Source organism: Equus quagga, chromosome 14 (assembly GCF_021613505.1).
Source record: "Equus quagga isolate Etosha38 chromosome 14, UCLA_HA_Equagga_1.0, whole genome shotgun sequence".
Taxonomy (NCBI): Eukaryota; Metazoa; Chordata; class Mammalia; order Perissodactyla; family Equidae; genus Equus; species Equus quagga.
In genome coordinates, this window is record NC_060280.1 from 85,075,248 (window position 1) to 85,092,218 (window position 16,971).

Genomic DNA, 16,971 nt, shown 5'->3' on the forward strand with positions numbered 1-16,971 from the left:
GTGCGGGATGGGACACTGACTTCCCAGCCAGCGGCAGTTGTTCCCACGCCCGCCCGCCGGAAGGCAGCCCGGTCCGGAAACCGGAGCTGCCGGCCCTTGTCCCCTTCCCCCTACTCCCTCTCCACCCCGCTCCCAGGGGCTGGAGGATGAAAACAAAGCGGGAAGGGGATGTGGGGGTGTAGACGAGCCTCCGGGCCCCGGCGTGCGTGCGTGCGGCTGCGCGTCTGAGTGGGCAGTCACCGAGTGTCTGGTGTGGAGTGACTGTTTCTGCGTTGCGGCGTGGGGGCTGTTGTCATCTTGCCCAACCCGCTCCGGGGCAGGGTCGCTGGAGCCAGGCTCCGGGTTGGAAAAGCAGCGCCCCTCCCTTAGGATCTGGACCCACCCCCAAAGCAGAGCCCGCCCCTCCCTCCGGGTACAGCTAATAACCTCTAATTACTGCTTATTACCTCGCCCGCCCCGCGGGGAGGGGTTGCCAGGGGACTCAGGCGTCAAAGGGGGCGGGCCGGGGCTTTACTCCCTCCACCTAGAGCCGGGTCTACCCAGGACCTCTGTTTCCTCGTCTGTATACTGGGAATTAAAGCCGCACTTCCACCTAGAGTCGTGGGAGGATTCAACCGCCTATATATTTAAATCGCTTAGTGCAGGGACTGCATACTGTAGGCACACTATATGGCGACTGTGATTTTATTGTTAACTACTATCATCACTTTCCTTTGAGCCCCCTCCACCGCCTGGGCGGGGTCTCAGAGCGGGCACATCCCCATCCCCGTAGGCCGCGTTCCTGCGGTCTGCGCGCCCCCTGGTGGGCCGCGGGGACGAGGCGGCGCGGTCCTGGGTTCCGAGGGAAGAGGACCCCGGCGCGGGGTCTGGGGAAGGGAAGGCGCAGGGGAAGCTCAGTGTAGGACGGATCCCAGCTGGGCAAGTGTGTCTGCCCATCACCCAGGACATGTGTCTGGCTGACCCATCCTGCCCTCCATCTACCTGGGACCTCACTCGTGTCCCCTTGTCTACCCCTTGGGCAAGACTCCCAAGTCACCTCCACCGGGAAGACCCCTTTGGGATCCCCCCTCCAAGTCCAGAGAACGTGTTCTGGCCCGCCCCTCCCCCGGGCATCATCAGGTGGTTAGACAGCAGGATTTCCCTGAGCTGAAGGGAAGGGACGTGAAGGCGGCCGTGTAACAGGGTGGGGCAGCTCCGCCTCAGATGCTGAGGAGTGATCGTGAGGTCTCCGCTACCCCGAAAGGAGCTGGGGAGGACGGGCGGCGCTGCCACCCTTGGGATGCGCCAGGCCTGCCCAGGCTGACGCCTAGCGGCAGGGCGGCGCCCGAACGCTGCCCGGGTCCAAGATGGCGGGACCGGAGGCCTGAGCGGGCACCGAGGGGAGGTCACGTGCTCAGGGCGGGGCCTGCGCCGAGGGGGCGGGGCGGGGCGGCGCTCTAGGCCGAGCGGGAGGTCGGGGCTGCGGGCGCTCGCTGGTGGCGGATCTGGAGGCGTCTGCGGTGGCGGGGCTCCGCGGCCGGGGTCGAATGTGATCAGGAGCCATGAGCGTGGACAAGGCCGAGCTATGCGGGTCTCTGCTCACCTGGGTAGGTCGGGGGCGGGGCCAGGGACAGGTGTGCGCCCGCTCTTCTCGCCCGGGAGCCCCAACCTTAGCTCAGTCCACCCCCACCACCCTGGGGCCGGGAGGAGGTAGGGGTCGTCGGCCTGCGGGGCCGTTGGATTCTGGCCTGAGCACCCGCCTCCGTCATGTGGCAGGTCTGCGTGGAAAGAACAGGTGAGGCCCCCCCTTTCGTGGCTGGGTCACGTGGGGCAGGGCACAGGTGAGCTGATCTGATCACGTGGTGCCTGTGGGTACCAGGTGACTCGTGATTTTGCCCTGGCCGGGTCGCGCCGGGTTGGTTGGGCAGAGGTGAAGTGAAGCCACGCCCCCTCCGGTCCCAGGTGAGCGCAGGCCACTCCCCCACAGAGCTGGTTTGCTGGAACAACAGGCCAGCCGGGGCCCCACCTCGTGAGGCTCCTGCTGAGCGGAAAAGTCTGCAAAAGGGGCGTGGTTCGGTGGTCCCAGGCCCTGACTATGCCCGTGTGCTTTCCTCTCCCCCAGTTGCAGACGTTCCACGTCCTGCCCCCCTGTACCAGCCCCCAGGACCTGAGCAGTGGCCTCGCCATAGCCTCTGTGCTGAACCAGATGTGAGTGAGGCTGAGGGAGAGGGTCCCAAAAGAGTCCCCCAGCAGCTCATCCCACCTTCTCGCCCCCAGAGACCCTTCATGGTTCAACGAAGCCTGGCTCCAGGGCATCTCAGACGACCCAGGTCCCAACTGGAGGCTGAAGGTGACAGGTGGACTCCACTGGGGGACAGACTGGTGAAGAGATGATCAAGGAAGGGTCAGCTAGATATGTCCTGGGTGATGGACAGACAGACCTAGTCAGGAAGAGGGATAGATGTCTGGTGATGAGCCAACTATCTTTCATCTATTGGAGCAGGCCTGGGCATGCAGCAAGGAATAACACAGACAAAAACCTGCATACACAAATGTCGACATTGAATTCCAATGGGGATAATTTCTTTGAGGACAATAAAACTGGTCCATAAGCGAGAGCCACTGGGGGTTGGTGGGTGGTTACTCGAGATGGGCTGATCTCCATGGGAGATTTGGAGGAACAGTATTCCAGGACCGGAACAGCCAATGCAAAGGCCCTGAGTTGAGAATAAACTTGGTGTGATGGAGAAATGTCAGGGAGCTCAGAGCAGAAAGCAAAGGAGCAGGAATGGTAGGTCACTAGAGGACTGGCAGGCCGGGGCAGGGAGGTGGATTCTATTTTAAGTTCTGTGCAAAGTCAAGGGAGGGTTATAGCAAAGGAAGCAACCTGGCTTGGGCTTTCAAAGGCTCCCCCAGGCTGCTCGGAGAGGAGTGGACGGTAGGCAGTAAGAGCAGAAGCTGAGACGGTGTTGGTGCAATAATCCAGGTGAGGGATGATGGTGGCTAGGGCCAAAGGGTGGCAGGGCGGGTGGTAGGAAGTGACTGGGTTCTGGGGACACATGAACAAGATGGGCAGGTGGACAAGAAGAGCAGGCAGCCAGACAGATCACCCCTAGGAGAGGGGAGTTTCTGACAGAGAATGGGGCCAAACAGGATGAGATGACCAGGGATTGGGAGAGGAAGCAGAGAAAAAAGGACGAGGTAGGCAGATTCAGGGTGGGGGCTGCCTGGCCCCTTTTGAGGGGGCTCTGGGACCCTGGACACAACTCCTTGGCCCTCCCCAGGTTAGCAATCTGAAGACAATCTTACAGAGCTTGGTGGAGTACTCCCAGGATGTGAGTAACTGTAAAAGGCTTTAGGGGGTTGAGTTGGGAGGAGGGGGGGTGTCTGTGAGCCCCTGATACCCCCGCGCCCTCCTCAGGTCCTGGGGCATCCCATTTCGGAGCAACACCTCCCAGACGTGAGCCTCATTGGCGAGTTCTCAGACCCAGAAGAGCTTGGCAAGCTGCTTCAGCTGGTGCTGGGCTGTGCCATCAGTTGCGAGAAGAAGCAGGGTATGGGGGCTTAGGGGTGCCCAGGGGAAGATCCGAGGAAATCCTCCCCCACCCCAACATCTCCGACATCTCCATCTCAGTCTCCCGCACCTTGATCCCTAGAGCACATCCAGAGAATCATGACCCTGGAGGAGTCAGTTCAGCAAGTGGTGATGGAAGCCATCCAGGAGGTGGGTGGGGGTGCCCACTGTGGCAAGCAGCTTCCGGGGAGGGGACATCTCCAGGGCAGAGGCAACTGGGCACAGGCTCTGGTAAGGTCTGGGCTCTGCCTGGAACGCAGTTGGCCAGATTTCCTGTCTCATGTGTCTGCCAGCTTCTCCCAGTTCTAAGTCACAGTCTGGCATGCTCTAAGGACCTGGCCTCCCTGTGTGCTGGACGCATGGCAGGAGGGTGGCTGCGATAACCCATGGCAGGGGTTATCGGGGAGAACTGGCTTTGGGGACGGGATCATGGAGAGGTTCTCAGCCTTGAAGGCCGCCCTCAGGGGGCCCAGCTCATCTCAATGTCCCCCACCCCCTCCAGCTCATGACCAAAGACACCCCTGACTCCCTGTCATCGGAGACCTATGGGAACTTTGATAGCCAGGTAAGGGGTGGGAGATCTTGGTTAAATTTAACCCTATTACTGATTCTCAGGGCTGCCTAAGGAGGAAGGGTCTGTCCTTAAGCCTGTAAGCCACCCCCATCCCTTAGGGTCCTAGCTTCTTCTCTTGTCAGGTCCCCAGGGTTCTCACATCTCTTTCTCTAATCCCCTGGGGTCCCAGACCTCTCTTTCTAAATTCTGAGGGTTTCTTGGCCCCCTCCTCTCTGCCCCTGGAGATCTCAGTCTCCCATCCCCTAGTCTCCTCCCCTGGATCCCTGAGTTCCTTGCCCCTCCCCCACCCCTCTCCTCAGTCCCGAAGGTACTACTTCCTGAGTGAGGAGGCTGATGAGGGGGATGAGCTGCGGCAGCGCTGTCTGGACCTGGAGCGGCAGGTGGGCTGAGATGGGGGGACCACAGGTGCTCCTGGGGCAGGGTTGCCTTCATAGCCCCCCTCCAGGCTCCAGCTCATCAGCACCCTCTGCCCGCAGCTAGTGCTCCTGTCAGAGGAGAAGCAGAACCTGGCGCAGGAGAACGCGGTGCTGCGCGAGCGGGTGGGCCGGCCCGAGGGTGAAGGCGCCACCGGCCTCACTGCCAAGAAGCTGCTGCTGCTACAATCCCAGCTGGAGCAGTTGCAAGAGGAGAACTTCAGGTGTGGGCAGCGGGGAACGGGCCAGGCAGGCCGGGGGGTTGGGGCGGGTGCAGCCCTCTCATGTGCGCATCCCCGCTGCCCCCCAGGCTGGAGAGCGGCAGGGAGGACGAGCGCCTGCGTTGTGCTGAGCTCGAGCGGGAGGTCACCGAGCTGCAACAGCGAAATCAGGCGCTGACCAGCCTGGCTCAGGAGGCTCAGGCCCTGAAGGATGAGATAGATGAGCTGCGGTGAGTGGTGGTCCCTGGGTCCCCACTGCACTCATTGCCAGAGTGCCCCTCTGATGCTACAGTATCTCTGTCACCCCAAAATGCCCAGTGGACCCTCACAGTGCCCCTTTGCTATCCTGAACCCCAGTGCGCTATCTTGAACTCTACCATGTCCTCTGGACATGATCAAGCCCCCTGGACTCATGTCGTCTTCCAGGACCCCACTGTGTCACTCTTATCTCATATTGTATCCGCTAGAACTTACTGCATCCCTATGACCCCAGCAAGCCCAGCCTCCAGCCCCAGTGCTCCCCAGACACCACTGCACCATTCTGGGTCCCCTCATGCCCCAGGACCCTATGGTGCCCTGAGGGTGGCACAGTGCAGTCACCTTGCAGCCCCTTGTGACCCACCCCCCATGACACAGCTGTACTTTCTGATGACTCTACAACACCCCTGCAACCGCAAAGAGCTTGGAGGACCCCCACAGCACCTGCCCACTCACCTTACTGTGTTTTCTGTAACCTCAAAGAGCTCCCCTGAGACCCCATGGCACCCCTGTAGTGTTGTATTGCCTAGTGACCCTTGACTGCACCTTCAAGGACCCCATAGTGCTCTGGCCCCAAAGCTCCCCCATGACCCCACCATGGCCCCTGTGCCCACAATGCCCTCATTGATCCCACAGCCACTTCATGACCCCAAAGTGTCCTTGGGGGCTGCTCTGACCCTCTGGGCTCCATCATTACCCAGCTCCCGTAACCCCACAATCCCACCCCTGAGAATTGCTGTTTGTAACCCTGGGCTAATCATCGATTAGCTCCCTTTATGCCCTCTAATGACCCCCAACAGCACCAGGCGCAGTGTTCCCTGACCCTTATGACCCAACCCCTTGAACCCAAAAGCCCCCAGGCCGACATGCTCCCCCGCCCTGAGGGCCTCGCATCCAAGCCGAACCCTGATGGCAGCCCCCCTGATGGCAGCCCCCGGCATCTTCCTCGCTTGCCTCATCCCCCAGGCAGTCCTCGGAGCGCGCGGGGCAGCTGGAGGCCACGCTGAACAGCTGCCGGCGCCGCCTGGGCGAGCTGCGGGAGCTGCGGCGGCAGGTGCGGCAGCTGGAGGAGCGCAACGCCGGCCACGCCGAGCGCACGCGGCAGCTGGAGGACGAGCTGCGCCGGGCCGGCTCGCTGCGCGCCCAGCTCGAGGCGCAGCGGCGGCAGGTGCGGCAGGGCCAGGGCCTGGGCCCGGGAGAGCCGGGTGCTCTGGGCAGCAAGGCACCTCACCGCGCGCCCCCTGCCTTTGGCCCACCCCCAGGGTGGTACCAGGGTTCTTCCCCTCGTTTATATGTAGGCCACGCCCTCTAGGCTTTGCCCCAACGGGCTCTGCCTGTCTGGATTTGCAAGCCACGCCCCTTTTCGTAAGCCCCTCCCCAAGTTCTACGCCGCTGGGGGCCTTTAGCCCCGCCCCTTCACTTTGTACTCAGTCCCTGCCCCTTCTTCCAACCCTGCAGTCTTTACCCGCCTCCTCTGTTCAGGTTCAGGAACTGCAGGGCCAGCGGCAGGAGGAGGCCTTGAAGACCGAGAAATGGCAATTCGAGTGCCGCAATCTGGAGGAAAAATATGAGTCGGTGACAAAGGAGAAGGAGGTGAGGCAGAGGTCCCACCGCCCAAGCCCCACCCTGTCCATCATGGCATAGCCCATTCCCCAGGAGGCCGTTCCTGTCTCAAGTGGCCTCTCGCACTCTTTCTTTCCAGCGGCTGTTGGCAGAGCGGGACTCCCTGCGCGAGGCCAACGAGGAGCTGCGCTGCGCCCAGCTGCAGCCGCGGGGGCTGACCCAGGCCGGTGAGTTGGAGGCCCATCCAGGGGCCTGGGGGAAGGGTGACCTCAGGTGCTGTTAGGGCGGGCAGAAAAGGCAAGTGTCCCAGGCATTGTCTAGGCCAGGGGCAGTGCTAGGCCAGGCTGGAGGGAGGCTAGAGCGGGAACAGGTGACATGGGCCGACAGAAGGCGGGGGCTGTTCTCCTGGGCTCAGGGTGGGGCCAGGGCAAGGGGGCCAAGCATCAGGGCTCTTGGTGGAACTTGAGCCCTAAAGATGATTCTTGGAAAGAGGACCCTAGGGACGGGGGCGGGGGCTATGCAGCGAAGACTTTCTCCCGTTCTCCAGACCCCTCACTGGATCCCACCTCATCAGCTGTGGAAAATTTAGCAGCGGAGATCCTACCTGCGGAACTCAGGTATCCTGTGGTCACTCGGAGCTCTGGCCCCACTCTGCCTGCACAGCTCCGTTGCCGGGCTCCTAGGCCCAGGCACTCCTAATTCTGCCCTTACCTGCCCTGGGCACTAGCCCTATTAGTGGCTCGCCTCTCCAGGATCCGTCCTCAGTGCACAAATTAGGTCCCAACCCTCTGGCTCCATCGGCGGTGCAAAAATTCTGCGCCCAGCCCCGCCCACATCGGGCCTTGCACCGCCAGGGCACAGCTCTGTCGTCATTGTGGCCCCTGCTAGGTTCAGTGCCCTGTGCCCTGCTCAGATTAACTCTCCCACCGCAGCTCTTCGCATTCCTGCCTCTTGTTTTCTTGCAGCCCCATCCCGAGGGTCCTAACCAGCTCCTGTAGCCCCGCCCTTGCCTGGCTCCACCCCTAAGCCTAGCTCATAGCTCCGCCCACCCCCGCCCAGGCCTGGGTCTCCAGCCCTCTAATCCCACTCCAGGGCTCCGTCCCTCTCCTGGCCCCGTGCGCCGGGTCTCCCTGCCGGAGCCCGGGCCGGCCTGCGCGGTGACCAGTCCCCAGCCCTGCTCCTTCCTTCCCGGTCGCAGGGAGACGCTCCTGCGGCTTCAGCTGGAGAACAAGCGGCTGTGCCAGCAGGAGGCGGCCGACCGGGAGCGGCAGGAGGAGCTGCAGCGCCACCTGGAGGACGCCAACCGCGCGCGCCACCGGCTGGAGACGCAGCACCGGTGAGGGCCGGCGAGGCGGCCGCGGCGGCGCGTGCAGGGGGGCCGAGGGCTGGCGCGGGCACTGAGCGGCCCCCGCCCCCGCAGGCTCAACCAGCAGCAGCTGTCGGAGCTGCGGGCCCAGGTGGAGGACCTGCAGAAGGCCCTGCAGGAGCAGGGGGGCAAGACTGAGGACGTGAGTGCCCACCTCCCCGCTGCCCGGCCCTCTCTCGTGCCCCGCCGCTAACCCTTCTCTCTCTCCCCCTGCTGCCCGACGCCCCGTGCAGCCCATTGTAAGTACCGTGGGCCCAGGGTGGCACCCCCTACCCTCACCTGGAAGGGGGTTGGGACCTCTGGACCCCCAGTCACCCGGTGCCTCTTTTCTCCCCCAGTCCACCCTGCTGAAGAGGAAGCTGGAGGAACATCTGTGAGTCCCAGAGGGAGGGCACTCCCGGGGGTGGGGTGGATTTGGTGTCGATGGGGAGAGCCAGGCCCCCGAACACAGGCTGAAGGCTCGGAGCAAGTGGGGTCTTATAGACCAAGAAGAGGAGTATGGGCTGTTTGGGGGGAACAATGGGGAGCCACGGAGGGAAATTCTAGCTAGGTAGTGTGACAAGGTGACAGTCACCTTTTACTTTTTTTCCTGTTAAACAAAGAAACTATTGTAAATAGTTACCCCATTTATGGTTTAAAAAGCAAAATGTAGGGTCCGGCTCCGTGGCCGAGTGGTTAAGTTCGCGCGCTCTGCTGTGGCGGCCCAGGGTTCGGATCCTGGGTGCGGACATGGCACCGCTCGTCAGGCCACGTTGAGGCGGCGTCCCGCATCCCACAACTAGAAGGACCGGCAACTAAGATATACAACTGTGTACGGGGGGGGTTGGGGAGAAAAAGCAGAAAGAAAAAAAAAAAAAGATTGGCAGCAGTTGTTAGCCCAGGTGCCAATCCTTAAAAAAAAAAAAAAGGAAAATGTATAGAGAGAGGAGTATACCACCCAGTGCCCCCATCGACTCAGTTTCTACCCCACCCCATCCCCGTTCCTATTAGTTTATTATGCAAATCCTTCTGGAATATTTTAAGCAAATCTAAGTGAGTATGAATATAGATTTTTATTCTCATTGCTTACTTACAGTAAAGGTAGTGTACTCTGTGCTCGTCTGCACTTTGCTTTTCCCACTTAACAAGCGGACCGGAAATTTCTCCATATAAGGAAAGAAAGTCATTATTTTTTATAAACATAGCAGCATTTATCAACCAGGCTTCCATGGGGAAACTGGCCCTTACAGAAAAGGATTCGTGAGACTGTTTTCTGAGTTCTACCAAGGATGGAATGTAGCTTGTGCCGCCCCAGAGCCCAGAAAAAGTTATTTCCTCACAGAAGATGGCTACCCGGAGGATTAGGGCTAAATTCTCCTGTAAAATTCTGGTCCGGAAGGGCTGGCCTGTAGCATTTTTTGTGAATATCATAATGTATATAACTCATTCTTTTTAGGTATTTGCAATTTCAAACAATGCAACAAAGTAAAACCTTGTCTGCATCATTTCGCTTGTGTGAAAATATATCGAAAAAGTGGAATTGGCAGCTCAGAGGGCACGTGCCTCTGTAATTTTAGTAGACAGAGCTAAAGGTTTGCTCTTACGTGTTCTACCACGTTCTGCATCAATGCACAATAGTCGTCTCACCTCCAGGGAGTGTTATCACATCTTTGGCATTTTCCCACAGGTGGCAGGACTGTAAAGTTTTAGCTGGCATGTCCTTTTGTTGTAAGAGATTTGCATTCTAGAAAGATCCCTGGCTGCTGGGTAGAGAATGGAACTGAGGGGTTGGGAGTAGGAGAGGCTGGTGAGGGATGGTGGTGGCTGGACCAGCGAGTGGGCTGTGGAATGGAGGAGGTGGACAGAGGGGACAGGGGACAGCCACCTGACTAGTGGTGTGGAGGGTTGTGGCTCTGATGGCTGAGGAGATGGTGAGGCCAGGGCACATAGTCCCTGGGCTTGAGGGGCAGGCGAGAGGCCTCTGCAGCTGTGCAGGGACACTTCTGGCCAGCCGGGAAGGCGGTGGCCGCTGCTGGGAGGGAGAGAAAGTGGGCCAGGAGGTCAGCCTGCCGCCGCCTGTCTCCTGGCTGCAGGCAGAAGCTGCACGAGGCGGACCTGGAGCTGCAGCGGAAGCGCGAATATATTGAGGAGCTGGAGCCCCCCGTGGACGGCAGCAGTGAGCGGGACTCCGTGCGTGGCCAGACGGGTGGGGGAGCCTCGAGTCGGGCAGGGAGCTGAGGGGCCACCTCGTTCCCCCAGCAGCCCAGCGCATCGAGGAGCTGCAGCACAGCCTGCAGAAGAAGGAGGCCGACTTGCGGGCCATGGAGGAGCGGTACCGCCGCTACGTGGACAAGGCGCGCACGGTGAGGACGCTGGCGCCCCCCAGGCCTCCAGCCCAGGCAGCCACCTGCCTGTGCCTCCCCTCGGTTCACGCCTGCCACCAGTTTGCACGTCTCTGCCCCCACCCCTGCAGTTGTAATACCCCATCCTGTCACAGGCTTCTGCACCACTGCCACGAGCCGTCACACTCTCCACACCCCATGAGTCAAGGGGCCTGCGAGGTCAAGGTCACCTTGGCTGTGTCTTCCCCAACCCCTAGGTCATACAGACCCTGGAACCCAAGCAGCGGCCACCAGGGGGTGCGCCCCCAGAACTCTACTCCCTGAGGACACAGCTCTGGGAGCGGGACGTCCGCATCCGGCACCTGGAGGTGGGTGTCCCCCTCCCTCCCTGCTGCCCTGAGCATGTGCAGGCCCTGACTGTCGCCTTCTTGGCAGATGGACTTTGAGAAGAGCCGAAGTCAGCGGGAACAGGAGGAAAAGCTGCTCATCAGCGCCTGGTATAACATGGTGAGTGCCCCGTCACCATGGCTGGAGTATCCGGGGTTCCGGTGGGCTCGCCTGACCCTGTCATGCCCCCTCCCTCCAGGGCATGGCCCTGCAGCAGCGCACTGGCGAAGAACGGTCTCCCGCGCATGCCCAGTCCTTCCTGGCACAGCAGCGACTGGCCACCAATGCTCGCCGTGGACCCCTGGGACGCCTAGCATCCCTAAACATGCGCCCCTCTGACAAACACTGAGAGACCTCGGATGCTGCCGGCTGCACGGCCAGTCATGGCATACTCCACCCTGGATTTCCCGACTCACATGGGGCCTGGCATCATGCCTGGGCCAGCTGCTTGAGAGCCTCGAGGTTATGACCTCTGCTCTTTGCTCTCCCAGATGGGACAAAAGTTCAGGACAGGGTGGGAGGCAGAGATGGGCCTGTTCTTTTAGCAATGTGATTCTTATTTTTGATTTTCTCCCTGGGGTCAATGAACTGCCAGGGGAGAGAGTGATTTTATATTTGAGAAGAAAAATAATAGAGACTTTCAATCTGTCCTGGCTGGACTCTGGGCACTGAGGGGAGGGAGAGAAAATGGGCCAGGGACTCAGATGATAGCTTTTAAGAAGGGCCTGATTTGTATTCTTACTAAAGTGTGAGTGACTGATAGCACCCAGTAGGAGGTGAGAATCGTGTTTGTCTGTGTAACTGTGTGTGTGTGTGGTGGTTTTTGAAGACAGATATCCCTACCTTATGAGGCAGTCAATTCCAATGAAGGGAGGCAGACAATAAGCAAAATAGAAAAAAATCAAAGTTTGATACAAGAAATGCTACAGAGAAAAGTGAAGCAGACAAAAGTAATGAGGATGCAGGGGGTGGATTTGGGAGATGGTAATTTTTAACAAAAGGCCAAGAAAGGCCTCACCAAGGAAGTGATATAATTTAAGCAGAGACCTAAAGGAAGTGAGGGAGGGGCTGTGTAGGTATCTGGGGGAGAGCGACCCAGTCAGAGGGAACAGGCCTCTGTTCTGCAAACGTGAGGTGGGACCTTGCTTGGTGGGTTAGAGGGATAATGAAGCCAGTGTGGCTGCAGCAGAGTGAGTGAGGGGAAGAATAAGAGGAGACGAGGGCAGGGAGATGGTTCAGGGCCTCATGGGCTGCATGCAGTACTTAGCTTTTATTCTAAACGAGGTGGGAGCCATGGAGGGTTCTAAGCAAAAGAGGGCTGGAACCTGATTCAAGTGTTCCTAGGCTCTCATTAGCTGCCCTGGCAGGAGCAGACTGTAGGGCGTTAGGACTGGGGCTGGGAGCCCGGGGCAGAGGTCACTTCCTGGCGGATGGGTGACGCTAGGGGCTCTGGCCAGGGTGGCGGCCCTGGTGGAATGGGAAGTGGCTGGATTCTGGATACAGTGTGAATACCCAGTGGATAGGGTTTGCTGCTGGGTTGATGTGGAGGGGGTGAGGGAAGGAGAGAAGCTGAGATGACTCCAAGGGTTTGGCTATATCATCTGGAAGGACAGAGCTGACAGGCAGAGGTGGGGGCAGGCAGGGGAGCCCACAGGGAGCTGGTTTGGGAGTATGTGATGTTCGAGGTGCCCGTGAGATCCCCACATGGAGACATCAAAAAGGCAGTTGGCTCTCAGGTCTAGAGCCAGGAGAGAGATCCTGGCTGGACTTAACTCAGGAGTGGTCCGAGTATGGTGGCATTAAGACCTGGAGTGCTGAAGGAGACATGGGAGAATGCAGGGACTGGGGGCGGAGGTGTCACTTGCAGAATCATAAAGCAAAGCTGGCGGGAGGAAGCTGTGGTCCCAGGACGCGGCTGGCACACTGACGAGTGAGTAAAGCCATGGGCACCGCTGGGGGCATTTCAGAGAGCAGAGTTTGGAAAGAAGTGGGCAGGGCATCATCAAATAATCCAGGAGAACTCTCCAGTCTTCTTAGCATAATGCCTGGCAAGAAAAGTCAGAATAACCACTAACGTTTTATTGAGCACCTTTATGTCCCAAACACTGTAAAGCCGTCATTTCATTTCATTCTCACAACTCAATGAGGTAGGCGCTCACAGCTCCACGTCAAGGAAAGAATGAAGGCAGAGCACACTGATAAAAGCCTCTCGGGCAGCGGGCGATGAGGAGTGGAGCTGGCGGTGAGGACCGGCTGTTGGAGGCTACTGGGAAAATCCCCCGCCCCTAGCACAGTGCCCGGGCCAGAGGGGGCGCTCCACGCCCCTGCGCCAAACAGGAGGGCGGCGCGCAGGGAGCCGGAACGGGTCAAAAGCAGGCCGGTGGCGTCCACGCGGCTCACGTAGACGCGGAGAGCTGCCTGCGGGCGGTGTGGGGGCTTGGGTCCCTGTCCTTGGGGATCCCGGGCTCGAGGGTCTCAGGCTAGACTCTCTTCCTCCTCGCCAATGGGGCTGGGCAGCCAGGGCGGAGCCGGCCCCCGGGGCGCGGGCATGGGCACCGTGGTGAAGGGCTCGGCGGCGGGCGGCTCGGGGCCGGCGGGGGGTTCGGCCTCGGGCTCCCGCAGGCCGGAGTCGAGCAGCGGGTCCCCGCAGCCGCACTCCGGGGCCGCGCCCTCGGGGGCGCCGGCGCACGCGCAGCTGGGCGCGGTGGATGCCTCGGACACGCAGCTGTTCTTGCGGCGCAGCAGGGACAGGCGCCGGCCCAGCAGGCCCCCTGCGGCCATGCCCGCGCCCACCGGCAGGAGGCGCTGCAGGAAGTCGCCGTGCGCCTCGCCCAGCGGCCCGTCCACGCCATCCAGCCGCTGGAACTGCATGTCCTCCTTGGCCAGCCTGCGGGACGGACGGTGGGTCAGCGCTGCGGCCTCGCCCCTCTTCTTCATTAACAGAGCTGCGGCCGAGGCAGGCTGCTGCTGCTGCTCCTCCCGGCTCCACCCCCTCCCTTGTCCCGCTTATCCCCAAAGACCTTGGCCCTCGCCCGAGAGCCTGGCCTTAACTGCCCTCAGACTTAGGCCTCAAAGCCGCAGCTGTGGCTCTGCGGCGTCTCCTTTGGGACCGCCTCTGGCCCGTCCAATCCTCATAGACCTTAGCCCTTAGCTCGGCCCCCGATTAATGGCCGGGTGCCAGACCTTGACCCCATCTCTGCCCCCTGCCCCATCCCAGTCTTAGCCCCGAATCTCCGGAGTTTAGCTCTTAGCCCTGTCCTGGCCCCCGCCATAGCCCCTTCGATCAGTTACACCCCCTAGAGCCATAAGCCCCGCCCCCGAGGCCCCGCCCCGCCCGCCGGCTCACGTGATGTCGAAGGTGGAGCCCTGGAAGGAGGGCTGCTGCAGCAGGAAGGCGGTGGCCGCTGTGTAGGGGGCGCGAGCCTCGGCCGCATCCCAGTACAGGTCTTTCTCTAGCATGGCCAGGTCGTCGTACATCTCATCCACGGCCAGCATCGACACCTGCGGGCCGGACACGCGGGGCGGTGTGGGGCGTGGCAAAGCGCGGGCATCAAATAGAGAAGGGGGGCTCGGGGCGAGTCCCGGGCCAGTCTTGGCGGGGGGGGGGGGGGGGGGGCGGCTGTGGGAGGCTTGACACCACGGAGAGAGCCTCACCTGGAAGTTGCGGTCGATCAGAAAGTTGGTCTCAAAGTCGTCATCATCCTCTCCGAAGGGGTTGATGAGCTGTTCGGCTACCTGAAGGGGAAGGGGAGGCAGAGCCCTGAGAACCGCTTGCTCAACCCACCCCCGGAGCGCCGGCCTCGAGGCCCCACTCACCTTGAGCCAGCCAGCGTAGAAGAAGAACTGCAGCAGGGTGAAGATGGGCACGCACAGGTCCAGGTTGTGGTCTTTGTAGCCCTGCGCAGGGTCCAGGAACTGGCGCCCGATGAGGCAGGCCAGGAAGTAGCTGTACACTGCGATAGTCACCACCTGGGGGCGGGGCGGGCCCCTAGGTCAGGGTTCTCCCCGGCCTCTGGGAGGTCACGGAGAGACCAGGGCTAGGATCGGACGTCACCGTGATGGGGTCTTAGCTGGCTCTCAGTTTCCCCTGGAGACGAGTGCGTCAGGGCCTCTGACACGAGATGTAAACTGAGACGCAGCAGGGTTACCTGGGTGTAGACGAGGGGTACGCTGATCCAGTCGTAGTGAAAGAGCATCCCACACTTGCCCCGAAACGCAGTCAGCTCCTGGGGGCGATACAGGTCATGAGGGGGCCTGAATTGTGAGCTCACACGTGGGGATTAAGTGTGGGTACCTGGGATGGAGTTGAGTGGTCACCTGGGGTCGGGGGAACCGTGCACCTAGGAGTCGGCCCCATAAAGATAAATGTGCATCTGGGGGCTGCTAAGTAATGGTGTTTGGTGTCTGCCTCCTGGGAGGTGCGTGGCAGGCTGCTGTGTGGCACAACTCGGGGTGGGGTACAATTTCCCTGCAATGTTATGTGAACGACCACCTGGAGAGCTCACCTCCAGCAGCAGCTTAAGGGCGCTGTTGTCGCGGATTCTGCCCTCACGCCGGGCCTGTGCAGCCAGGTTGGAAAACCAGACGAAGGGGACCCAATACTTGTTGTAGGGCGAGTTCAAGTTCTCGAACTTCTTGCGCTCTTCGCGGGTCATAAATCCTGGAGGGGCGAGGTTGGGGGTTACTCGCCCCGCCCGGGTGCTCGTCCCGCCCCCGCCCCGCTTCTAGCCGGAGCCTCACCCGCCTCCACCACGTGGTCTATGGTGGGGAAGCGTTTGAAGACCGCGGTGCTGACGGAGCGCAGGATCAGCACGGCCGAGAGCCCTGCATAGCGCATGAGCGTGCGCCGGTAGAGGCGGCCGCGTTCGTCGCGCCCGTGCACGGTGCCCGCCACCACGCACATGAGCGCGTCCGGCAGCGGCATGCATAGGTACTGGTCCCACCAGCGGTGCAACACCAGCGTCACGTAGAAGCCTGCAGGGGAGCCAGAAATGGGCGGTTCAGTGGGGACACTAGAGCCAAGGGGTTGGGGGCCCACGTGGTGGTAAGAGGGTTAACATAGGGCCTGCCGCAGGGACACCGGGCAGGCTGGGCACCCTGACCACACGGGACCACCTGGGCTGGGAACTAGGGGGTCAAGCCCTAAGCTCAGAGAGGCGGGAGCAAGCTGGGTCACCCTGGGCTACTTGAATGTCGTCTGGGATGTGGGATTGGGACCCCGCATGGAGGTGGAGACACAGGGCCCATGTTAGGGGCACATGGGCGGGTTGTTTATGCCATGGGGAGCCACTCAGCTGGGGGCATGGGGACCGGAAACAGGAGGCTGGGGTCGTGGGAAGTCACCGAGCACTGGGGGGCAGGACTTGATAAAGAAATGCCCCTCAGGCTGCGCTTGAGAGGATGGAGTCATATGGGGTCCCTGGGCCCAGGACATGCGGAGGGGCACTAGTAATCTCATGCAGACCCAGGTGGGAATCCCCGCGGTGACCAAGGATAAGCCTATGGGTGACACGGAGTTCTCATGGGGGCCCTGTGACCAGGTGACATCCAAGGTCTTGGGAATTGGGGCCACATCTGGCGTGAAGGACGCAGAAATGGGGGTCTGTGAGGGTTGGATTTGGGGGGGTCTCAGAGGGGCAGGAACGGAGGTCTCCAAAAGGCATGAATAGAAATGGGTTTCTCAGGATCGGGGGGTCTGGGGACTCAGGAGCGCGAACGCACCGAGCACGAAAGAGACGGGGATGAGACTGGCGTACTGGTCGCAGTAAATGACGAGCTTCTCAAAGTAGCGCTTTTGCTCGTCGGTCAGCACGAAGCTGTGAAGTAGGGGGTCGCGGGGTCACGGGCAAGCCCCCCCCCCCAGCCGCGTATCCCTTTTCCCGCGGCCCCTCCCCAGCCCCCTCGGGCGGGCCCCCTTCCCCAGGGCGCGCGGGTCTCAGGGGAGCGCGGGCGCGGGCCGGCCGCCGCCCCGGGGCCGCCTCACCGATAGGTGGCGCTCAGCGCCATGTAGAGCCCGAGGAAACAGACCAGCTCGCGCCACAGCAGTTTGTAGATGCTCCCGCGCCACAGTAGCAGCAGCTGCGAGAAGCCGCCGAAGCGCGCGTTGGCCACGCGGGCGGTGTACGTGACGGTCATCGCGCCGCCGGGTGGTCGGGCCGGAGGAGAGGGGGCTGCAGCGGACCCCGGGCTAGGGAGTCGGGGGTGGAGAGGTGCGCGGCCGACTCAGCACGACCCCTCCGCGCCAGGGCCACCTCCTCGGTCCCAGGTTCCTGTCTCTGCCCAGCCCTGCTCAGTCCTGCCCTGGCCTCCGGTCCT

The 16,971-nt window shown here is 61.2% G+C and overlaps 2 protein-coding genes across 9 annotated transcripts; one reads left to right on the forward strand and one right to left on the reverse strand.

The window, feature by feature from the left end:
* The first annotated feature begins 1,377 nt into the window (after nt 1–1,377).
* Nucleotides 1,378–11,426, forward strand: HOOK2 (hook microtubule tethering protein 2). 8 transcript variants are annotated; one of them, XM_046638038.1, is made up of 23 exons: nt 1,397–1,586; nt 2,102–2,187; nt 2,257–2,329; nt 3,264–3,314; nt 3,401–3,533; nt 3,636–3,703; nt 4,056–4,118; nt 4,427–4,507; nt 4,604–4,764; nt 4,851–4,991; nt 5,986–6,187; nt 6,502–6,612; nt 6,722–6,809; nt 7,130–7,199; nt 7,781–7,918; nt 8,003–8,090; nt 8,182–8,187; nt 8,287–8,321; nt 10,021–10,103; nt 10,190–10,290; nt 10,527–10,637; nt 10,705–10,776; nt 10,856–11,426. In XM_046638038.1, exons 1-23 carry the CDS (start codon nt 1,542–1,544, stop codon nt 11,003–11,005), a joined length of 2,157 nt encoding a protein of 718 aa, XP_046493994.1. In that variant the 5' UTR covers nt 1,397–1,541; the 3' UTR covers nt 11,006–11,426. The 8 variants fall into 8 exon arrangements, 7 of the variants coding, with proteins under 7 accessions (XP_046493994.1, XP_046493992.1, XP_046493996.1 ...); XM_046638036.1 differs by having other exon boundaries at nt 1,398–1,586; nt 10,187–10,290; XM_046638040.1 differs by lacking the exon at nt 8,182–8,187 and having other exon boundaries at nt 1,398–1,586.
* A 1,620-nt stretch (nt 11,427–13,046) lies between these two features.
* On the reverse strand, nt 13,047–16,791 carry BEST2 (bestrophin 2). The gene is made up of 9 exons (XM_046637963.1): nt 16,640–16,791; nt 16,378–16,472; nt 15,397–15,630; nt 15,162–15,316; nt 14,805–14,882; nt 14,473–14,625; nt 14,311–14,391; nt 14,003–14,157; nt 13,047–13,543 (listed from the first exon to the last, which is right to left on the reverse strand). Exons 1-9 carry the CDS (start codon nt 16,789–16,791, stop codon nt 13,132–13,134), a joined length of 1,515 nt encoding a protein of 504 aa, XP_046493919.1. The 3' UTR covers nt 13,047–13,131.
* Nucleotides 16,792–16,971: the final 180 nt, after the last annotated feature.